Source organism: Oryctolagus cuniculus, chromosome 10, assembly GCF_051225735.1.
Source record: "Oryctolagus cuniculus isolate XC-2025 breed Fujian yellow rabbit chromosome 10, ASM5122573v1, whole genome shotgun sequence".
NCBI classification, from domain to species: Eukaryota; Metazoa; Chordata; class Mammalia; order Lagomorpha; family Leporidae; genus Oryctolagus; species Oryctolagus cuniculus.
Window position 1 is genome coordinate 21,772,277 of NC_142876.1, and position 17,676 is coordinate 21,789,952.

The 17,676-nt window shown below is 40.9% G+C and overlaps 1 protein-coding gene across 6 annotated transcripts in view; it reads right to left on the reverse strand.

Annotated features, from left to right (window-relative positions):
* WDR7 (WD repeat domain 7) overlaps positions 1-17,676 on the reverse strand; it is a 377,439-nt gene that overhangs the window by 334,483 nt on the left and 25,280 nt on the right. For 3 of the 6 annotated variants that reach the window (XM_070050124.2, XM_070050123.2, XM_089305092.1), the window contains exons 3-5: positions 10,362-10,468; positions 8,052-8,130; positions 4,173-4,347 (exon numbers count right to left, since the gene is read on the reverse strand). In XM_070050124.2, coding sequence (XP_069906225.1) covers positions 4,173-4,347; positions 8,052-8,130; positions 10,362-10,468 — 361 coding nt within the window. The remainder of the gene's footprint in view (positions 1-4,172; positions 4,348-8,051; positions 8,131-10,361; positions 10,469-17,676) is intronic. The other 3 variants (XM_089305094.1, XM_089305095.1, XM_089305093.1) reach the window with 1 other exon arrangement.

Below are 17,676 nucleotides of genomic sequence, written 5' to 3' on the forward strand. Positions count from 1 at the left end.
TCAGAAGCCTACTGGTCAACAGCAAGGTCACACAAGCTGGAGCTTCAGACTGACAACTACAGAGATGGTCTTGGGCACAGAGCCCTCAACCTTGGGGTCTGCTTCCATCTCCAGGTGCACAGAGTCAGAACTGAGGTGACCAGAGGAAACAGCTGGTGTCTGCCGCAGGCTTAACGGCTTGCTTGCTAGTGATGGAAATCCCCACACCCTCAAAAGCCACAGAAGTCTTCTGTTTGGATTGTTGTGTGGGAGACAGAGGAGAAAAACAAATTCTTTTTCCAACACAGCATGATATAAAACCTACATTCGTAAGTTTTTATTAGGGGACCAGATTCAGCACCACAATAATCTATGTGCACTCCAGGAGCATGAACACTACAAAGCTCCAGAGTGAAGGGGGCACATGTTAAAATCAAAGTCACGTTTTCTTCAATGATAACTAACTTATCTTAAATTCAATGTGGTTATCTGGAGGCAAATAAAATGAGAAACAGCACCAACTCAGCTGAGTTATGAAAATTAAGGGGCACCACAAGTTCACCTCTCAGCACGTGCTAAATTGTCATAAAGGTTAGATATTACTGTTATTAAATGAACTGTTTGAGGGCCAGTGGGATGATACAATGGGTTAAGTCACTGCTTATGATGCCCATATCCCATATAGAGTGCTCATTCCAGTCAAGCTGCTTTGCTTCTTACCTGGCTTCCTACTAACACACCTGAGAAGGCAGTAGATGATGGTGCATGTGCTTGGGCCCCTGCCACCCATGTGGAAGTCCAGGGTGAGGTTCCTAATGTCTGGCTTTGACCTGACCCAGATCTGGCTGCTGCAGCCATCTAGGGAGTGAACCAAAGAATGAAGGATCTCTCTGTGTCTCTCCCTCTCTGTGCCACTCTGCCTTTCAAATAAATAAATACAAAAACAAAGAAAAAAAAAAAAAAACAGTAATCTGTAGGACAGCCCTGTAGGAAGCATGGAGAATCCTTCCACCCTCTTCCTCATTCATTGCTTTAGTTTTTAGTTCAGACCTGTCCCTCTCAGCTGGGCTATTATAATATACTCCTATCTCATTTGTTCCCATCTAAACCATTTTCAATGATGCCACCCAGGTGGTGTTTAAACATAAATTTTTTCATGGACTTATTCTTACCAAGACTGCCCAAGCTACAGCTCAAGGGTCAACCCCAGCTCAAAGGCTATTTAAGTAAATAAAGTTTTATGAAAACACAGCCAGGCTCATTCATTTATGTATTGTCCCTGGCTAATTTTGTGCCACAACAGCAGATGTGCGTAGCTGAAACACAGACCACATGGCCTGCAGAACCTAAAATATTTTCTACCTAGTTCTTTAGAGGACAAGCCTACCAACCCAGACTTACAAAGTGAAATCCAACACACAAGGCCCTCCATGAGCTGTCCCCTGACAACTTTGCCAGTCCTTTTTTGTTTGTTTTTTGTTTATTTGACAGATAGAGTTAGACAGTGAGAGAGAGAGACAGAGAGAAAAGTTTTCCTTCCATTGGTATTCCACCCAAATGGCTGCCATGGCCGGAGCCATGCCGATCCCAAGCCAGGAGTCAGGCGCTTCTTCCTGGTCTCACATGTGGGTACAGGGTCCCAAGCACTTGGGCCTTCCTCCACTGCCCTCCTGGACCATAGCAGAGAGCTTGACTGGAAGAGGAGCAACTGGGACTAGAACCCGGCGTCCATATGGGATGCCGGTGCCACAGGTGGAGGATTAACCAAGTGAGCCACGGCGCCGGCCCCTACTTTGCCAGTCTTACATCCTGCCACTACTTCCCTCAAACTTGATATCACAGAGAACGAAAATTTGTCTTCCCACACACACCTAGACTAGTTCTTATGCTTTTGCACTTTTGTATAAAGTTTTCCTCTGTCAGAAACATCCTGATCCCCGTGTCTGCCTAACAAATTCCACTTACCTTCCAAATCCTAAAAGAGCCTTCCTGTGGCCTGGCAGCCTTCCTACTGCACTTGGGCCCCTACACTGCCATCCTCTAGGTACCCTCCCTCCATACTGCCACACTTTGCACTCCAAATCAATTGCTGATGTATCACTCTCCCTTCCTAGAATTTGAGTCCCTTAAGTATTAAATACTCTGTACCTGGAATACAGTAGGTAGGCATTCAATACTTGCTGAATGGCTACTGACCAAAAACTTTTGTTCTGATTTTTTTTTTTTTTTTTTTTTTTTTTTTACAGGCAGAGTGGACAGTAAGAGAGAGAGAGACAGAGAGAAAGGTCTTCCTTTGCCATTGGTTCACCCTCCAATGGCCGGCGCAGCCGGTGCACCGCGCTGATCCGAAGGCAGGAGCCAAGTGCTTCTCCTGGTCTCCCGTGGGATGCAGGGCCCAAGCACTTGGGCCATCCTCCACTGCACTCCCGGGCCATAGCAGAGAGCTGGCCTGGAACAGGGGCAACTGGGACAGGATGCGGCACCCTGACCGGGACTAGAACCCGGTGTGCTGGCGCCGCTAGGCGGAGGATTAGCCCATTGAGCTGTGACGCCGGCGTTCTGATTTCTATTTCTAAAGGGTTACAAAGGGAAGCTGCTATAAAGTTGAAGCATCTCATGAATGGGGGTCAGTGTAACACAGTGGTCAGTCACAACTCCAGAGTCCATCCGGCCACCAGTCAGTCACATGTTTATCCTGTGATCTTAGGCAGACTCTACCACTAAACCTCATCAGTCTCATCTATATGAAAGTAGGAACTACTAACAAAAGAACCTACCCCACAGGATATTATGAGAGTCCATCAAGCTAGAACTTTGGCACGGTGGGTAAAGCCACTGCCTGCAATGCTGGCATCCCATAAGGGCACTATTGAAGTCCCAGCGGCTCCACTTCCGACCCAGCTCCTTGCTAAAGTGCCTGGGAGAGCAGAGGAAGATGGCCCAAGTATTTGTGCCCTTGCACAAATGCCAGAGGAAGTTCTTGGCTCCTGGCTTTGGTCTGGCATAGCCCTAGCTGGTGCACCTATTTGGGGAGTGACCATGTGGGTAGAAGACTTCTCTCTCTCTACTCCTCCTCAGGTAAACCTTTCAAATACTTGAAATAAATCTGTAAAAAGTGAGTGAGTGAGTGAGTGAGAGAGAGAGAGAGAGAGAGAGAGAGAGAGTCAATCACATGTAAATGCTTAACACAGAGCCTGATAGCATAAGCACTCAATGGGGCCAGCGCTATGGGTGCCAGTTCTAGTTCCGGCTGCTCCTCTTCCGATTCAGCTCTCTGTTATGGCCTGGGAAAGCAGTACAAGATGTCTCAAGTGCTTGGGCCTTTGCACCCACATGAGAGATTCAGAAGAAGCTCCTGGCTCCTGGCTTTGGATTGGTGCAGCTCTGGCCGTTGTGGCCATTTGGGGAGTGAACCAGCAGATGGAAGACCTCTCTGTCTGTCTCTGACTCTCTCTGTAACTCTGACTTTCAAATAAATAAAATAAATTAAAAAAAAATACTCAATAAATGGGTGGTTGTTATAGCTGAGGCTTTATAGAAAACCACAGAACCATGAAGTTGTTTGGCAGAAAAAGAATGCTTCTAAAAAGGCTTAGAAAATATACATTCAATGTTTGACATTAATTATTGGCGTTAGTTATTATTCTTCTCAACAATCTTACTTATACCCTCATGCCTGTTACAGAAAGATTTCAACAGAAATGAAGAAAAGATTAGTAATGTTATTGAGCATCAACTATATACCAGGTACTTACCAAGAACTTCAATAAATTTAACTATGTATAATCTCTTCCCTTTTCATTATTTCCATAGGAAATGGATTCACATCCTGTGTTTCTTATGCAAGTGACAAATGTGGTCTGAAGACATGCACAGGTGAGACTATGGCTCACCCCACCATACCCCTGAGTGATACTATCCTTCCCCCACTCCAGGAAATCACCCTCACACTCTCAGACTGCCAAAAGCTAGTGATCTACCCCATGGAATGCAGACAATCTAACATGTTAAATCTTAATTCAATCAAAGACGCCTTGATGAAGGAGGAGACAGACTATAAATTATTGGAGCAGTGATTTCTTTAAATAGAAGAAAATAACCAGAATTATTAATTTAGGATAAATTTTGAACTTGGCAGTAAGCTGAACATTAAGTCATGGCACTTAAGTGCCTTAAAGGCATCATACACTGACCTTGTGTTCGGTGGGATCGAATAATACTCATGGAGCTAATCCAGTCTGGTGAGATCTTTGATACTAAGGAGTAGAGCACCTCAAGGCTAGTAGCATCCACAACCAGGATTTCAGGGTAATGTCCATGGCACAAAAGCCTTCCTTCCCGCTGGTTTCCAACTGAGAATTGGTAGAACTAAATTCATATCCAAAGGAAAAAAATTTTTAAGTATACTCCTTTAGTTCAGATATTTGATTAATATGTATTCATCAAGTTTATTATATTCTCCTCCTTTTTCTCAACTTCTGCAGTAAACTCTAAGGTACACATTATATGTGTGTATGTACAAACATAAAAATACATCAAGTTATAGAAATGTTTTAAAATATCAAAGAAAAATTGTTCTTCTCCTAACATGTTTATCTTCCCTTTTGACCTATCTTGGGGTCAAAAGAATTCGTGAAAATTCTTCTTTTTATCCCCCTCCAGCATCTAAAACATGCCTGTTGAATGAATTAAAACACCTAAATAAAACAGTCTCACAAATCAAATCATAGGGATGCTCAGGTAGGTCACAAAAATGATATGAATTTTAAATGAATGGAAATAGGTGACTATAGGCTTATAATTACTAATTATCTACTTCAGAAGTGAAAAATGATCAATGTTGAAATATCAGAAGCAAATTCTGGGGCAGGCACTATGGCATAGTGGGTAAAGCTGTCACCTGCAGCACTGGCATTCCATATGAGTGCCGGTCCGAGACCCAGCTACTCCACTTTTTTTTTTTGACAGGAAGAGTGGACAGTGAGAGAGAGAGACAGAGAGAAAGGTCTTCCTTTGCCGTTGGTTCACCCTTCAATGGCTGTCATGGCCGGCATGCTGCGGCCATCCCACCGCGCTGATCCGATGGCAGGAGCCAGGTACTTATCCTGCTCTCCCATGGGGTACAGGGCCCAAGGACCTGGGCCATCCTCCACTGCACTCCCTGGCCACAGCAGAGAGCTGGCCTGGAAGAGGGGCAACCGGGACAGAATCTGGTGCCCTGACCGGGACTAGAACCCGGTGTGCTGGCGCCACAAGGCGGAGGATTAGCCCAGTGAGCCGCGGCGCCAGCTTACTCCACTTTCAATCCTGCTCTCTGCTATGGCCTGAGAAAGCAGTAGAAGACGGCCCAAGTACTTGGGCCCCTGCACCAACGTGGGAGACACAGAAGAAACTCCTGGCTCCTGACTTCAGATTGGCCCAACTCTAGCTATTGCCGCCATTTAGAGAGTGAACGCCTGGATGGAAGATCTCTCTCTCTCTCTCTCTGCCTCTGCATCTCTGTAACTCTTTCAAATAAATAAAATGAATCTTAAAAAAAAAAAAAAAACATGTTATCTCAGCTTCCTTTAAAAAAAAAGAAGTAATTCTAACTATACTAAGTGTGTTACTTCAGACGAGAGCACAAGACACTTATGGAAACACAGTGTTCATTATACTTCAACAAAGAAAAGAGGAAGAACCAATGCAATCTTGATCTATGTGTTACTAATGCCAAGAATTACTTAAGAGGATAAATGGGTTTCCATCAACCAAAGAACAGAAGAATAACTATAAAAGTATCAAAGGAGCTGTCTTCCCTAAGCCTTGAAAACAGTGCTTCTTAGTAGACTGATCCTCCTAGAAGATTTTTTAGAAGGTGAAGACATTTCCAGACTACTACTTCCCAAGGGACTGGCCCCTAAATGATTCTCGTAATGGCAGGCGAAGTAAAGCACAGAAGGCAATGCTATAACTACTCTACACTAGGGAAATAACTCAGGAATCTTGGTCCAATCTGTCCCCATACTCATTAGATCTACTCTTAGAAATAGAAACATTGTTTGTAAAGGAATACTAATTCCTCTCAATAATGGAATACCCTTCAAAAGAAGGAGTACAACTTTGAATGCATAAACATTGATTGTGGAACACATTTTAATATAAGGTGGCACCCAGATTAAGGGGATGGCATCGAATAAAATGCAAATTACCACAGACGGCATTCTAGATCTCAGAAGGCTGACCCAAAAAACACTCATGGTGAGGTTCCAGGAACTGTAGGCAGTCCCATATGATAGTGGCTACAGGTAGCCCTGAGCTATAGAAGGGGCTGCCAAGAAGCAAACTTGTCAGTGTTCAACCAGTACCAGGAAGGAGAGAGATGTGCACTGCAATCACTAAAGAACTCTCACCTGCAGGCAGAGATATCGTATTAGAACTGCCTGACTGCAAGTCTGTCACCTTTCACTTAAAGTTATACTCTCAAACCGTCTCTGACCCCTAACTAATGTAGCTAATTTAACCTCCAAGACACTTGGATACTGGGAAAGAGTGCATCTTGAATGGAGAACCAAGTGTTCAAAATATTAATTAAACAAACTGGCATTTCCTTGCAATTTTAGTAAGTGTTAGTGTCACCAACATTTATCACTTCTGTGTATATACAAAACACCCCACTTCTGGACCTGAAAAGAGTGAAGAACACCTAGGAAACCGCCACCACACTGGCAAATCTGTCAACAAGCATCGTCTCCTTAGAGATGTCTGCCAACTGAAATACCAAAGGCCTGATAAATCAGAATCTGATAAATAGCAGGCACTGGAGACATGTTGAACAAATCCAGAAATTTTTCTCTAATGTAGAAGACAAACATTTTAAAATCATAAATCAAAATTATATCATGGTCAAAATACTTGAATCCAATGAGTTCAAGATATTCATATACAATTAATTAAATTACAGTCCATGAACCAACATTGATTTATTATCCCTTTTCTCTCTATAAATTTTGATGATTCTTCATATGATAAAAATAAACAATATATGCTTTTTAAGAAAGCACATGCCCTAATAAGACTAAAGAAGTAAATTTTAAAAGGCCTTTAAACTAAGAAATAATCCCAAAAGACTCATATCCCACTAACTACCATCCCCCTCACAAATATTCTCCTTTGACTCTCTAATTTGTGTTAGTAGAGAAGGTTTTATTTCTCAATGAATAATCTTGTGTGGTTTAAAGTAAATGGTACGATGTAAGAGAAAACACAGTCCTAGAGATCAACAGACCTGATTTGGGACCAGGGTGCCAAGGATGATTCACTATGAGATTCAATAGCTCATATAATCTCTCTGGGCCTCAACTTCCTTATATGTAAAATGATACACTACCGTTTAATTTGTAAGGATGTGGGGAGATTAAATGAAACGCAATACAAGAAATATCTATACAACTCTTGTTTGATAAATGTGAGATCTCTTCCCTTTCCCCTTCCATTGAGAACATAACTGCTCGTACTTTCTCTATACCTCATAGTTTTCTCAACACAGTTAACAAGTACATTGAAGCATTGAGAAGTTGACAGTTATGAAAAAGTAAGAACATCAGGAACCTAAGTCAGGAACTATACATTCTATGTAATATTCAACATATCATTTCTTCTAAAAAGTTATAGAGTCTTAAAAAGAACCAATTGTACTAATAAAAAACAATACGGCCCAAAATGTAGGTCAATCTATGTCAATCACAAATGGAATTTTAATGGCTTTAACCATAAGGAATTCCATTATTTAGGGCCGAGACCACTTACCCAAGTAAGGTGCCTAACTTGGGCAGCCAGGAGAGCCCACACCAGCAGAAGCAGCAGTGGTCACTGCCTCACCCTGAATCTTTCCTGATTGGTCCCTCCTGCTTTATTACTTGTCCTAACTGCCATCTTAGGACGAATCCCGTTCCTACTCCAATTCTAATCATTTTGTCCTACTGCCCCTCCCCACCATTTTTCTTATAAAAATTTACAGGCTCAGTGTTTTTAAAAGTTTTAAGTCATGTACTTGTAATGAATTGTGTGTAATCCCAGAAATAGATACTAACTTGTATGCCAGTATGTGTGCAGGCTAACTTTGTAAATTCAATACATCTGCCATCATTCACATCCCAGAGGCACATCTCTCTGTAAAAGAAAAATACAGCAAGATTAGAATCTGATTTTTAAAAGCATTGTTCAACTGTGTCACAGTAGCTTAAAATTAACATTCTATTTTTATTCCATTGTCATTATGGCTGTTTGTCAAAACATACAGTCTTCCCACCTGCAATCTTAAGCCACCCTCCAATCTGCCCACCCCCTACACCAACCACACCCTTTCTGGGTCCATTATAGGACCGTACTCCTGGCTCTTTTTAGTTGGTGGAGGCTAGTGACCAGCTCTGGCTAGAAGTGATGTGAGCAAGTGAGACCCTACCGAACTCTTTCTCTCCTACTTCTATTCCAAATAGTGGCTGCTTTGGATAATTATTGTTCCCTCACCTTGAACCTTAAAGTACAGATAAAAATGAAGCAGAGCTACCACATGATACCTGAGCAGCAAGAGACAAAAACAAGAAATAAGCTTTTAATTTAAACTACAACGCTTTTTCATTTGTTATCAATGCAACTAGACCCGGTTGGGGCGCCGGATTCTGTCCCGGTTGCCCCTCTTCCAGGCCAGCTCTCTGCTGTGGTCCAGGAGTGCAGTGGAGGATGGCCCAGGTGCTTGGGCCCTGCACCCCATGGGAGACCAGGAAAAGCACCTGGCTCCTGGCTCCTGCCATCGGATCAGCGCGGTGCGCCGGCCGCAGCGCGCCGGCCGCGGTGGCCATTGGAGGGTGAACCAACGGCAAAAGGAAGACCTTTCTCTCTGTCTCTCTCTCTCACTGTCCACTCTGCCTGTCAAAAAATAAAAAAAAAATAAATAAATAAAAATAAATAAATAAAAAATAAATCAATGCAACTAGAAAATTTAACATAAAAAAAATAAAAGTTAAAATCAACTTTATTTGAATTTCAAATTTCTGTAAACTATGGTATTCTAGTTTTGATTCTGTATATTTAGTAATTTTATTGAGTACATACAAAAAACAACTTCTATCTCAAACTAAAGATGTAACATTGAAAATCAGAAATACCAGTAAGTCTCATCTTTTGTAAAAGTATAACTTATATGACAAAAAATATTAATAAAATGCAATGATCCTGAGGTTATTAGAGTTTCCTTTAAGATACCAATTTCTTTTGTCTCACATGATATGAAATAATTTTTCAAAGAATACTCAATCTAGAACATTTTAATGTGACTTATGCTTTAACTGTTCAACAGATACTGTATTTCTACCTGATGCTACCTCATATGGTACTGTAGAATTACACAAAGTTCTCTTCAAATCCATAAATCACGGAGAAGAGAGAACAATTGCTTATGGAACTTTCTCCAAGTTCCCCAACTCTCTTTAATTGTATAAATATACAATTTTCAAAGGACGAAAAATGCTTTTTAAAATTCACTCTGGGCCCCAAAACTACTGTTCAATATACTACCAATTCTCCAAAAGCAAGCTAAATTCTACGACTCAGGAATACACACAGTTATGTTAATAAACTGAAAAAATCACTGTCACTGTATGAATTCTTCCGTGGCTTCATTTTCCAAATTTGTGCTAGCCTAGCATCATTCTGGTTTTTTAACAATTTCAAGGGAATCTGCTGACTAAATTAAAACAACAAGGGTATTAAGATCATGCTTTAACTTTTCTGGCATTCTGAGTTTCTCAAAAGTGAAACAAAGAACATAATCATATTACAAGAAAAGTTTTATAAAATCATTAATAGAAATGAAAATCATATCCTTAAAGCTATTTCAAATATTTTTCTATAGGTTTAAACAATGGGAAATATTTATTTAGAAAATACTCTAAAATTGAAACAAAAAAAAACTCCCTTATGTACTAAAACATTGATACTAAAGAAGTATGAGAATAAAAGTAAATAAGAAAACACTGGCCAGCGCCGTGGCTCAACAGGCTAATCCTCCGCCTTGCGGTGCCGGCACACCAGGTTCTAATCCCAGTCGGGGTGCCAGATTCTGTCCCGGTTGCCCCTCTTCCAGGCCAGCTCTCTGCTGTGGCCAGGGAGTGCAATGGAGGATGGCTCAAGTGCTTGGGCCCTGCATCCCATGGGAGACCAGGAGAAGCACTTGGCTCCTGCCTTCGGATCAGCATGGTGCGCCGGCCACAGCGCACCGGCCGCGGCGGCCATTGGAGGGTGAACCAACAGCAAAGGAAGACCTTTCTCTCTGTCTCTCTCTCTCTCACTGTCCACTCTGCCTGTCAAAAAAAAAAAAAAAGAAAGAAAAAGAAAACACTTACCCACTCTCAGATGCACTCACAATATACTGTTTGTCACTGGAAGCACAAGCTTTAGATAAGCAAGTGATTGAAGCTGTATGACCAAATAACAGAGCCCGAGGATTAACCTAGAAAAGCAAAACAATGCTGATGTAAGTAAAACTTTAAAAGTTAATATTTCAATTAGGAATCGTATTAAATATTCAATGCAAATATATAGATTTAGATTTAAAAAGAATCGCTCAAAACACTAAAAACAAAGAGTAAAAACATCAGCAACAAAAAAGTAAACTCTAATCCATAAAATGTCCACAATCTTAGTTTATCAAGTAGTTTTGAAGTTAAAACAGGAGCTATGAAGAAAAAAAATCAAAACTGCAGTATCTATGAGGTAGGAATTTGACATAAGGGTTAAGTCACTGCTTGGTAGACCCATATCTCATACAAAATGCCTGGTTTGAATCCTAGCTTCTCCACTTCAAATCCAGATTCCCAGGACCAGTGCTGTGGCGTAGTAGGCTAAGCCCCCACCTGTGGTACTAGAATCCCATATGGACGCCGGTTCCAGTCCCGGCTGCTCCTCTTCCAAACCAGCTTTCTACTAATGGCCTGAGAAATCAGAGGAAGATGGCCCAAGTGCTTGGGTTCCTGTACCCGCATGGGAGACCCAAAGAAGCTCCTGGCTCCAGCTTTGGATCGGCATGGCTCCGGCCATTGTAGCCACTTGGGAAGTGAACCACCGACAGAAGACTTTTCTCTCTGTCTTACTCTCTCTCACTGTCTGTAACTCTACCTCTCAAATAAATAAATAAATAAAATATTTTCTTTAAAAAAGAAACCTTTTATTTAATGAATACAAATTTCCTAAGTGCAACTATAGGAATATAGTGGTTCTTCCCCACATACCCACCTTCCAATCCCCACTCCCATCCCACTTCCTCCTCCTTCTTCCATCCCATTCTTCATTAGATTTGTTTTTAATTAACTTTATATAAAGAAGACCAACTCTATACTAAGATTTCAACAATTTGCATACACACTCACATACACAGAAAAAGTATAATGAACTGTTTGAAAACAAGTTTTACAGTTAATTCTCATAGTAAAACTCATTAAGGTCAGAGGTTCTACATGGGGAGTAAGTGCACTGTTGTTAATTTAACAATTAACACTCTTATGCATGATGTCAGTGATCACCCAAAGCTCTTGACATGAGCTGCAAGGGCTATGGAAGCCTTTTGAGTCCATGATCTCCGTCTTGTTCAGACAAGGCCATAAGCAAAGTGGAAGTTCTCTCCTTCCTTCAGAGAAAAGTAGTCTTCTTTGATGGCCACTTATCTGCACTAGGGTCTCACTCACCGAGATCGTTCATGAAGAAACTTTTTTTTTGTCCCAGTGTCTTGGCTTAACATGCATGAAATGCTATCACGGGCTTTTCAGCCAGACCAGAATGCCTTAAATGCTGATTCTTAGGTCAGAGCGCTGTTTAGGGCATTTGACATTCTATTAGCCTACTATGTTGACTAGTTCCCATGTTGGAAAATTCTCTCCTTTGTTAATTCTATTGCCATTACCAGACACTTGATCTTATTTATATGATCCCTTTGACACTTAATCCTATCTGTATGATCACTATAACAATTACTATGATCACTTTAACACATAAGATGGCATTATTACCACCCAGCTTAAAGGGAATTGGAGTCCCATGGCAAGTTTTAGCTTTACCCTTAGAAGTAAGTCCATGGGAATGTATGCAGAACTATACCGCTCTTCCCTCTCTTATTCCCACGTTTATATTTTACTGGGATCTATTTTCAATTGACATTATACACATATGATTAATTCTATGTTAAGTAAAGAGTTCAACCAATGGTATTAGGTAGGAAAAAAAATTTTTAAAAATTAGAAATACAATTAAAAACTTTTCCTTGACAGTCAAGACAATGGCTATTCAAGTTACTGCTTCTCATACTGTCAGTTTCCCTTCTACAGGTTACCTTTTAGGTTCTCTGTTAGTTATCACAGATCAGGGAGAAAATATGATATTCGTCCCTTTGAGACTGGCTTATTTCACTGGGAATGATGTTTTCCAGATTCATCCATTTTGTTGCAAATGATCAGGTTTCATTTTATTTTATTGCTATGTAGTATGCCATAGAGTACATATCCCAAAATTTCTTTATCCAGTCTTTGGTTAACGGCATTTAGGTTGATTCTACATCTTAGCTATTGTGAATTGAGCTGTAATAAACATGGGAGTGAAGATAACTCTCTTATTTGCTGATTTCATTTCACTTGGGTAAATTCCAAGGAGTGGGATGGCTGGATCATATAGTAGGAATATATTCATATTTCTGAGGTATCTCCAAACTGTCTTTCAAGTGGTTTTACCAATTCACATTCCCACTAACAGTGGATTAGGGTACTTTTTCCTCACATCCTTGCCAGCATTTGTTGTTTTTTGATTTCTGTATGAAAGCATTCTAACAGTGGTGAGGTGAATCCTCATTGTGGTTTTGATTTGTATTTCCCTGACAGCTAGTGATCCCAAACATTTTTTCATGTGATTGTTTGCTATTTGGATTTCCTCTTTTGAAAAATATCTGGGGGCCAGTGCCGTGCCTCACTTGGTTAATCCTCCACATGCGGCACCGGCATCCCACATGGGTGCCAGTTCTAGTCCTGGTTGCTCCTCCTACAGTCCAGCTCTCTGCTGTGGCCCAGGAGGGCAGTAGAGGAAGGCCCAAGCGCTTGGGCCCCTGCACCCACATGGGAGACCAGGAAGAAGCACCTGGCTCCTGGCTTCAGATTAGCACAGCACCAGACGTAGCGGCCATTTGGGGAGTGAACCAACAGAAGGAAGACCTTTCTCTCTGCCTCTCTCTCTATATAACTCTATTTGTCAGTAAGGAAGAAAGGAAGAAAGGAAGAAAGGAAGAAAGGAAGAAAGGAAGAAAGGAAGAAAGGAAGAAAGGAAGGAAGGAAGGAAGGAAGGAAGGAAGGAAGGAAGGAAGGAAGGAAGGAAGCAACCAATCTGAGTCCTTTGCCCATCTCTTAACTGGGATGTTTGGTTCGTTGTGGTGGAGAATCTTGATCTCTTTGTAGATTCTGATTAGTAATCCTTTATTAGTTGCATGATTTTCAAATAAGTTCTCCCAATCTGTCGGTTGCCTTTTCACTTTCCTGAGTGTTTCTTTTGAAGTACAGAAACTTCTCAATTTCATATAATCCCATTTGTTAATTTTGGCTTTGTCTGTGCCTCTGGGGTCTTTTCCAAGACCTCTTAGCCTGTGACAATGATTTAAGGATTTCCCCAATGTTCTCTAATAATTTGATGGTATCAGATTGTAGATTTAGGTCTTTAATCCATTTTGAATGGATTTTTGTGTAAGGTGTAAGGTAGTGGTCCTGTTTTCAAAGCACCATTTATTGAAGAGACTGTCCTTGCTCCAGGGAGTGGTTTTAGCTCCTTTGTGAAATATAAGTTGGTTGTAGATGCTTCAATTGATTTCTGGTGTTTCTATTCTGTTCCATTGGTCTATCCATCTGTTTTGTACCAGTACCAGGCTGTTTTGATTATACTGCTTTGTAGTATGTCTTGAAATCTGGTATTGTGATGCCTGTGGCTTTGTTTTTGTTGTATAAGATTGCTTTAGCTATTCGAGGTCTCCTGTTTCCGTATGAATTTCAGCATCATTCTAGATCTGAGAACAACGTCTTTGGTGTTTTGATTAGTATTGCATTGAATCTGTACATTACTTTTGGAAGAAGAGGCTTTTTAATGATATTGATTTTTCCAATCCATGAACATTTTTCCATTTTATTTTGTATCTTCTATTTCTTTCTTTCTTTCTTTCTTTTTTTTTTTTTATTTAGGCAGAGTTAGACAGTGAGAGAAAGAGATAGAGAGAGAAAGGTCTTCCTTCTGTTGGTTCACCCCCCAAGTGGCCGCTACAGCCGACATACTGTGCCGATCTGAAGCCAGGAGCCAGGTGCTTCCTCCTGGTTTCCCATGTGGGTACAGGGCACAAGCACTTGGGCCATCCTACACTGCCTTCCCGGGCCACAACAGAGAGCCGGACTGGAAGAGGAGCAACCAGAACAGAACCAGTGCCCCAACTGGGACTAGAAACCAGAGTACCGGCACCACAGGCAGAGGATTAGCCTAGTGAGCCGCGACACCAGCCTTTCTTTCTTTAATGTTTGTAATCTCATTGTTGATATCTTTGACATTCTTGGTAAAATGTATTCCAAGGTATTAAGTATTTGATTTTTTTTTTGTAGCTATTGTGAATGGGTTTGTTCTTAGAAGTTCTTTCTCAGCTATGGCATTCTCTTTTTATACAAATGCTGTTTTTGTGTGTGTGTGATTTTATATCCTGCTACTTTATCAGACTCTTTAATGAGTTCCAATAGTCTCTTGGTGGAGTCTTTTGGATCCCCTATATAGAGAATCATGCCATCTGCAATTAGGGATAGTTTGACATTCTCATACCCGATTTAAATCTCTTTGATTTCTTATCTTGGCTGATTGCTCTGGTTAAAATTCCCAGGACTATACTGAATAGCAATGGTGAGAGTGGGCATCCTTGTGTGGTTCCAGATCTCAGTAAGAATGCTTCCAACTTTTCCCCATTCAACAGGACACTGGGTTTGTCATAAATTGCCTTGATTGTGTTGAGGATTGTTCCTTCTATACCCAATTTTCTTAGTTTTCATCATGACAGGGTATGATATATTGTCAAATGCTTTCTCTGTATCTATTAAGATAATCATATGGTTTTTGTTCTTCTGTTTGTTAATGTGATGTATCACATTGATTGATTTGCAAATGTTGAACCATCCCTGCATACCAGAGATAAATCCTACTTGGTTTGGGTGAATGACATTTCTGTTGTGTTATTCAACTCAATTGGCCAGAATTTTATTGGAGATTTTTGTGTCCACGTTCATCAGGGAAATTAGTCTGTAGTTGTCTTTCTCTGTTGCATCATGTCCGGGTTTATGAATTAAGGTAATGCTGGCTTCATAGAAAGAATTTGGGAGGATTTCTTCCCTTTCAATTGTTTTGAATAACTTGAGAAGAACTGGAGTTAGTTTTTCTTTGTTTGGTAGAATTCAGCAGTGAAGCTATCGAGTCCTGGGCTTTTCTTTGTTGGGAGAGTCTTTATTACTGTTCAATTTATGTCATTGTTATGATTCTGTTTAGGTTTTCTACATCTTCATGGCTCACTTTAGTTAGGCTGTATGCGTCTAGGAATCTATTTATTTATCTAGGTTTCCCTTGTTCACATTCAGCTCTTTGTAGTAATTTGTGATGATTCTTTTTATTTCGGTGGTGTCTGCTGTTACACTTCCTTTTTTCATCTGTAATTTTGTTGGTTTTCGGTCTTCTCTCTCCTTTTGTTGGTTAGTTGGGCCAACGGTGTGTGAAATTTGTTTATTTTTTCAAAAAATCAGCTCTTCATTTTGCTGATCATTTGCATTATTTGTTTTGGTTTCAATTTTGTTGATTTCTTCTTTAATTTTATTTTCTTCTACTATTTTTGGGTTTGGTTTTCTGTTTTTTTCTAGGTCCTTGAGGTGCACTGATAGCTCATTTATTTGGTGCCTTTCCAATTTCTTGATGTAGGCACCAATTGCTATCAACTTCCCTCTTTTTCTTTTAAAGGTTTATTTGTTTATTTGAAAGTCAGAGTTACACAGAGAGAAGGAGAGGCAGAGAGAGAGAGAGGTCTTCCATCCACTGGTTCACTCCCCAGTTGGCCACAACGGCCAGAGTTGCGCCGATCCAAAGCCAGGAGCTTTTTCTGGGTCTCCCAAGCGGGTGCAGGGGCCCAAGGACTTGGGCCATCTTCTACTGCTTTCTCAGGCCATAGCAGAGATCTGGCTCAGAGCTGGAGCAGCCAGGACTCAAACCGGCAACCATATGGGATGCCAGCACTGCAGGCAGCAGCTTCACCTGCTACACCACAGAGCCAGCCCCTAAACTTTCCTCTTAACACTGCTTTTGGTATATCCCATAAATTGGATATGTTATAATGTCATCTTCATTTGTTTCCAGAAAGTTTTTTATTTCTCTTTTGATTTCCTCTATGACCTACTGCTCATTCAGGAGTGTATTGTTCAGTCTCCATGTGTTGTGTATGTTCTGGAGATTCTACGGTTGCTGATTTCCAGCTTCATTGTATTGTGGTCCAAGAAGATGCATGGTATGATTTTGATATATTTTTTTTAATTTCCTGTGACTTGCTTTCTGGTCTACCATGTAGTCAATCTTAGAGAAAGTTCCAAGCACTGCTGAGAAAAATGTATATTCTGGCTGGTGCTGTGGCTCAATAGGCTAATCCTCTGCCTTACAGCGCCAGCACACTGGGTTCTAGTCCCGGATTCTATCCCGGTTGCCCCTCGTCCAGGCCAGCTCTCTGCTGTGGCCCAGGAGTGCAGTGGAGGATGGCCCAAGTGCTTGGGCCCTGCACCCGCATGGGAGACCAGGAGAAGCACCTGGCTCCTGCCTTCGGATCAGCGCGATGCACCGGCCGCAGCACACCAGCCGCGGCAGCCATTGGAGGGTGAATCAACGGCAAAAGGAAGACCTTTCTCTCTGTCTCTCTCTCTCTCACTGTCCACTCTGCCTGTCAAAAAAAATTAAAAAAAGAAAAATGTATATTCTGTGGCTATAGGGTAGAAGGCTCTGTAGATATCTGCTAGGTCTATATGGTCTATGGTGTCAATTAACTCTGTTATTTTCTTTTTGATTTTCTGCCTCGTTGATCTGTCCATTGCTGAAATTGGGGTATTGAAGTCCCCTATTATTATTGTATTTGAGTCTATATCTCCCCTTAATTCCCTTAATATTTCTTTAAATAGCCAGGTGCCCTGTAATTAGGTGTATATACATTTATAATAATCATATCTTCCTGTTGAATTGATCCTTTAATCATTATTTAGTGTCCTTCTTTGTCTCTTTTAACAGTTTTTGTGTTTAAGTCTATTTTGTCTGAAATTAGGATGGCCATGCCAGCTATTTTTCGGTTCCTGTTAGCATGGATTATCTTTTTCCATCCTTTCACTCTCAGTTTGCATACATCTTTATTGGTAATAAGTGTTTCTTGTAGGTTCCAAATAGATGGGTTTTCTTTCTTAATCCATTCAGTCTGTGTCTTTTAACTGGGGAGTTGAGTCCATTTACATTCAGAGTAACTATTGTTGAGTACTGACTTTGCCTTGCCATGTCTCTGTAAATAGTCCTGTTTTTATATTTTGGATTTCCTTTGTACTTTTGCTGGGTCATTTTCTGTATTCATTTTATTTCGTGGTGATGTTCCTGTTT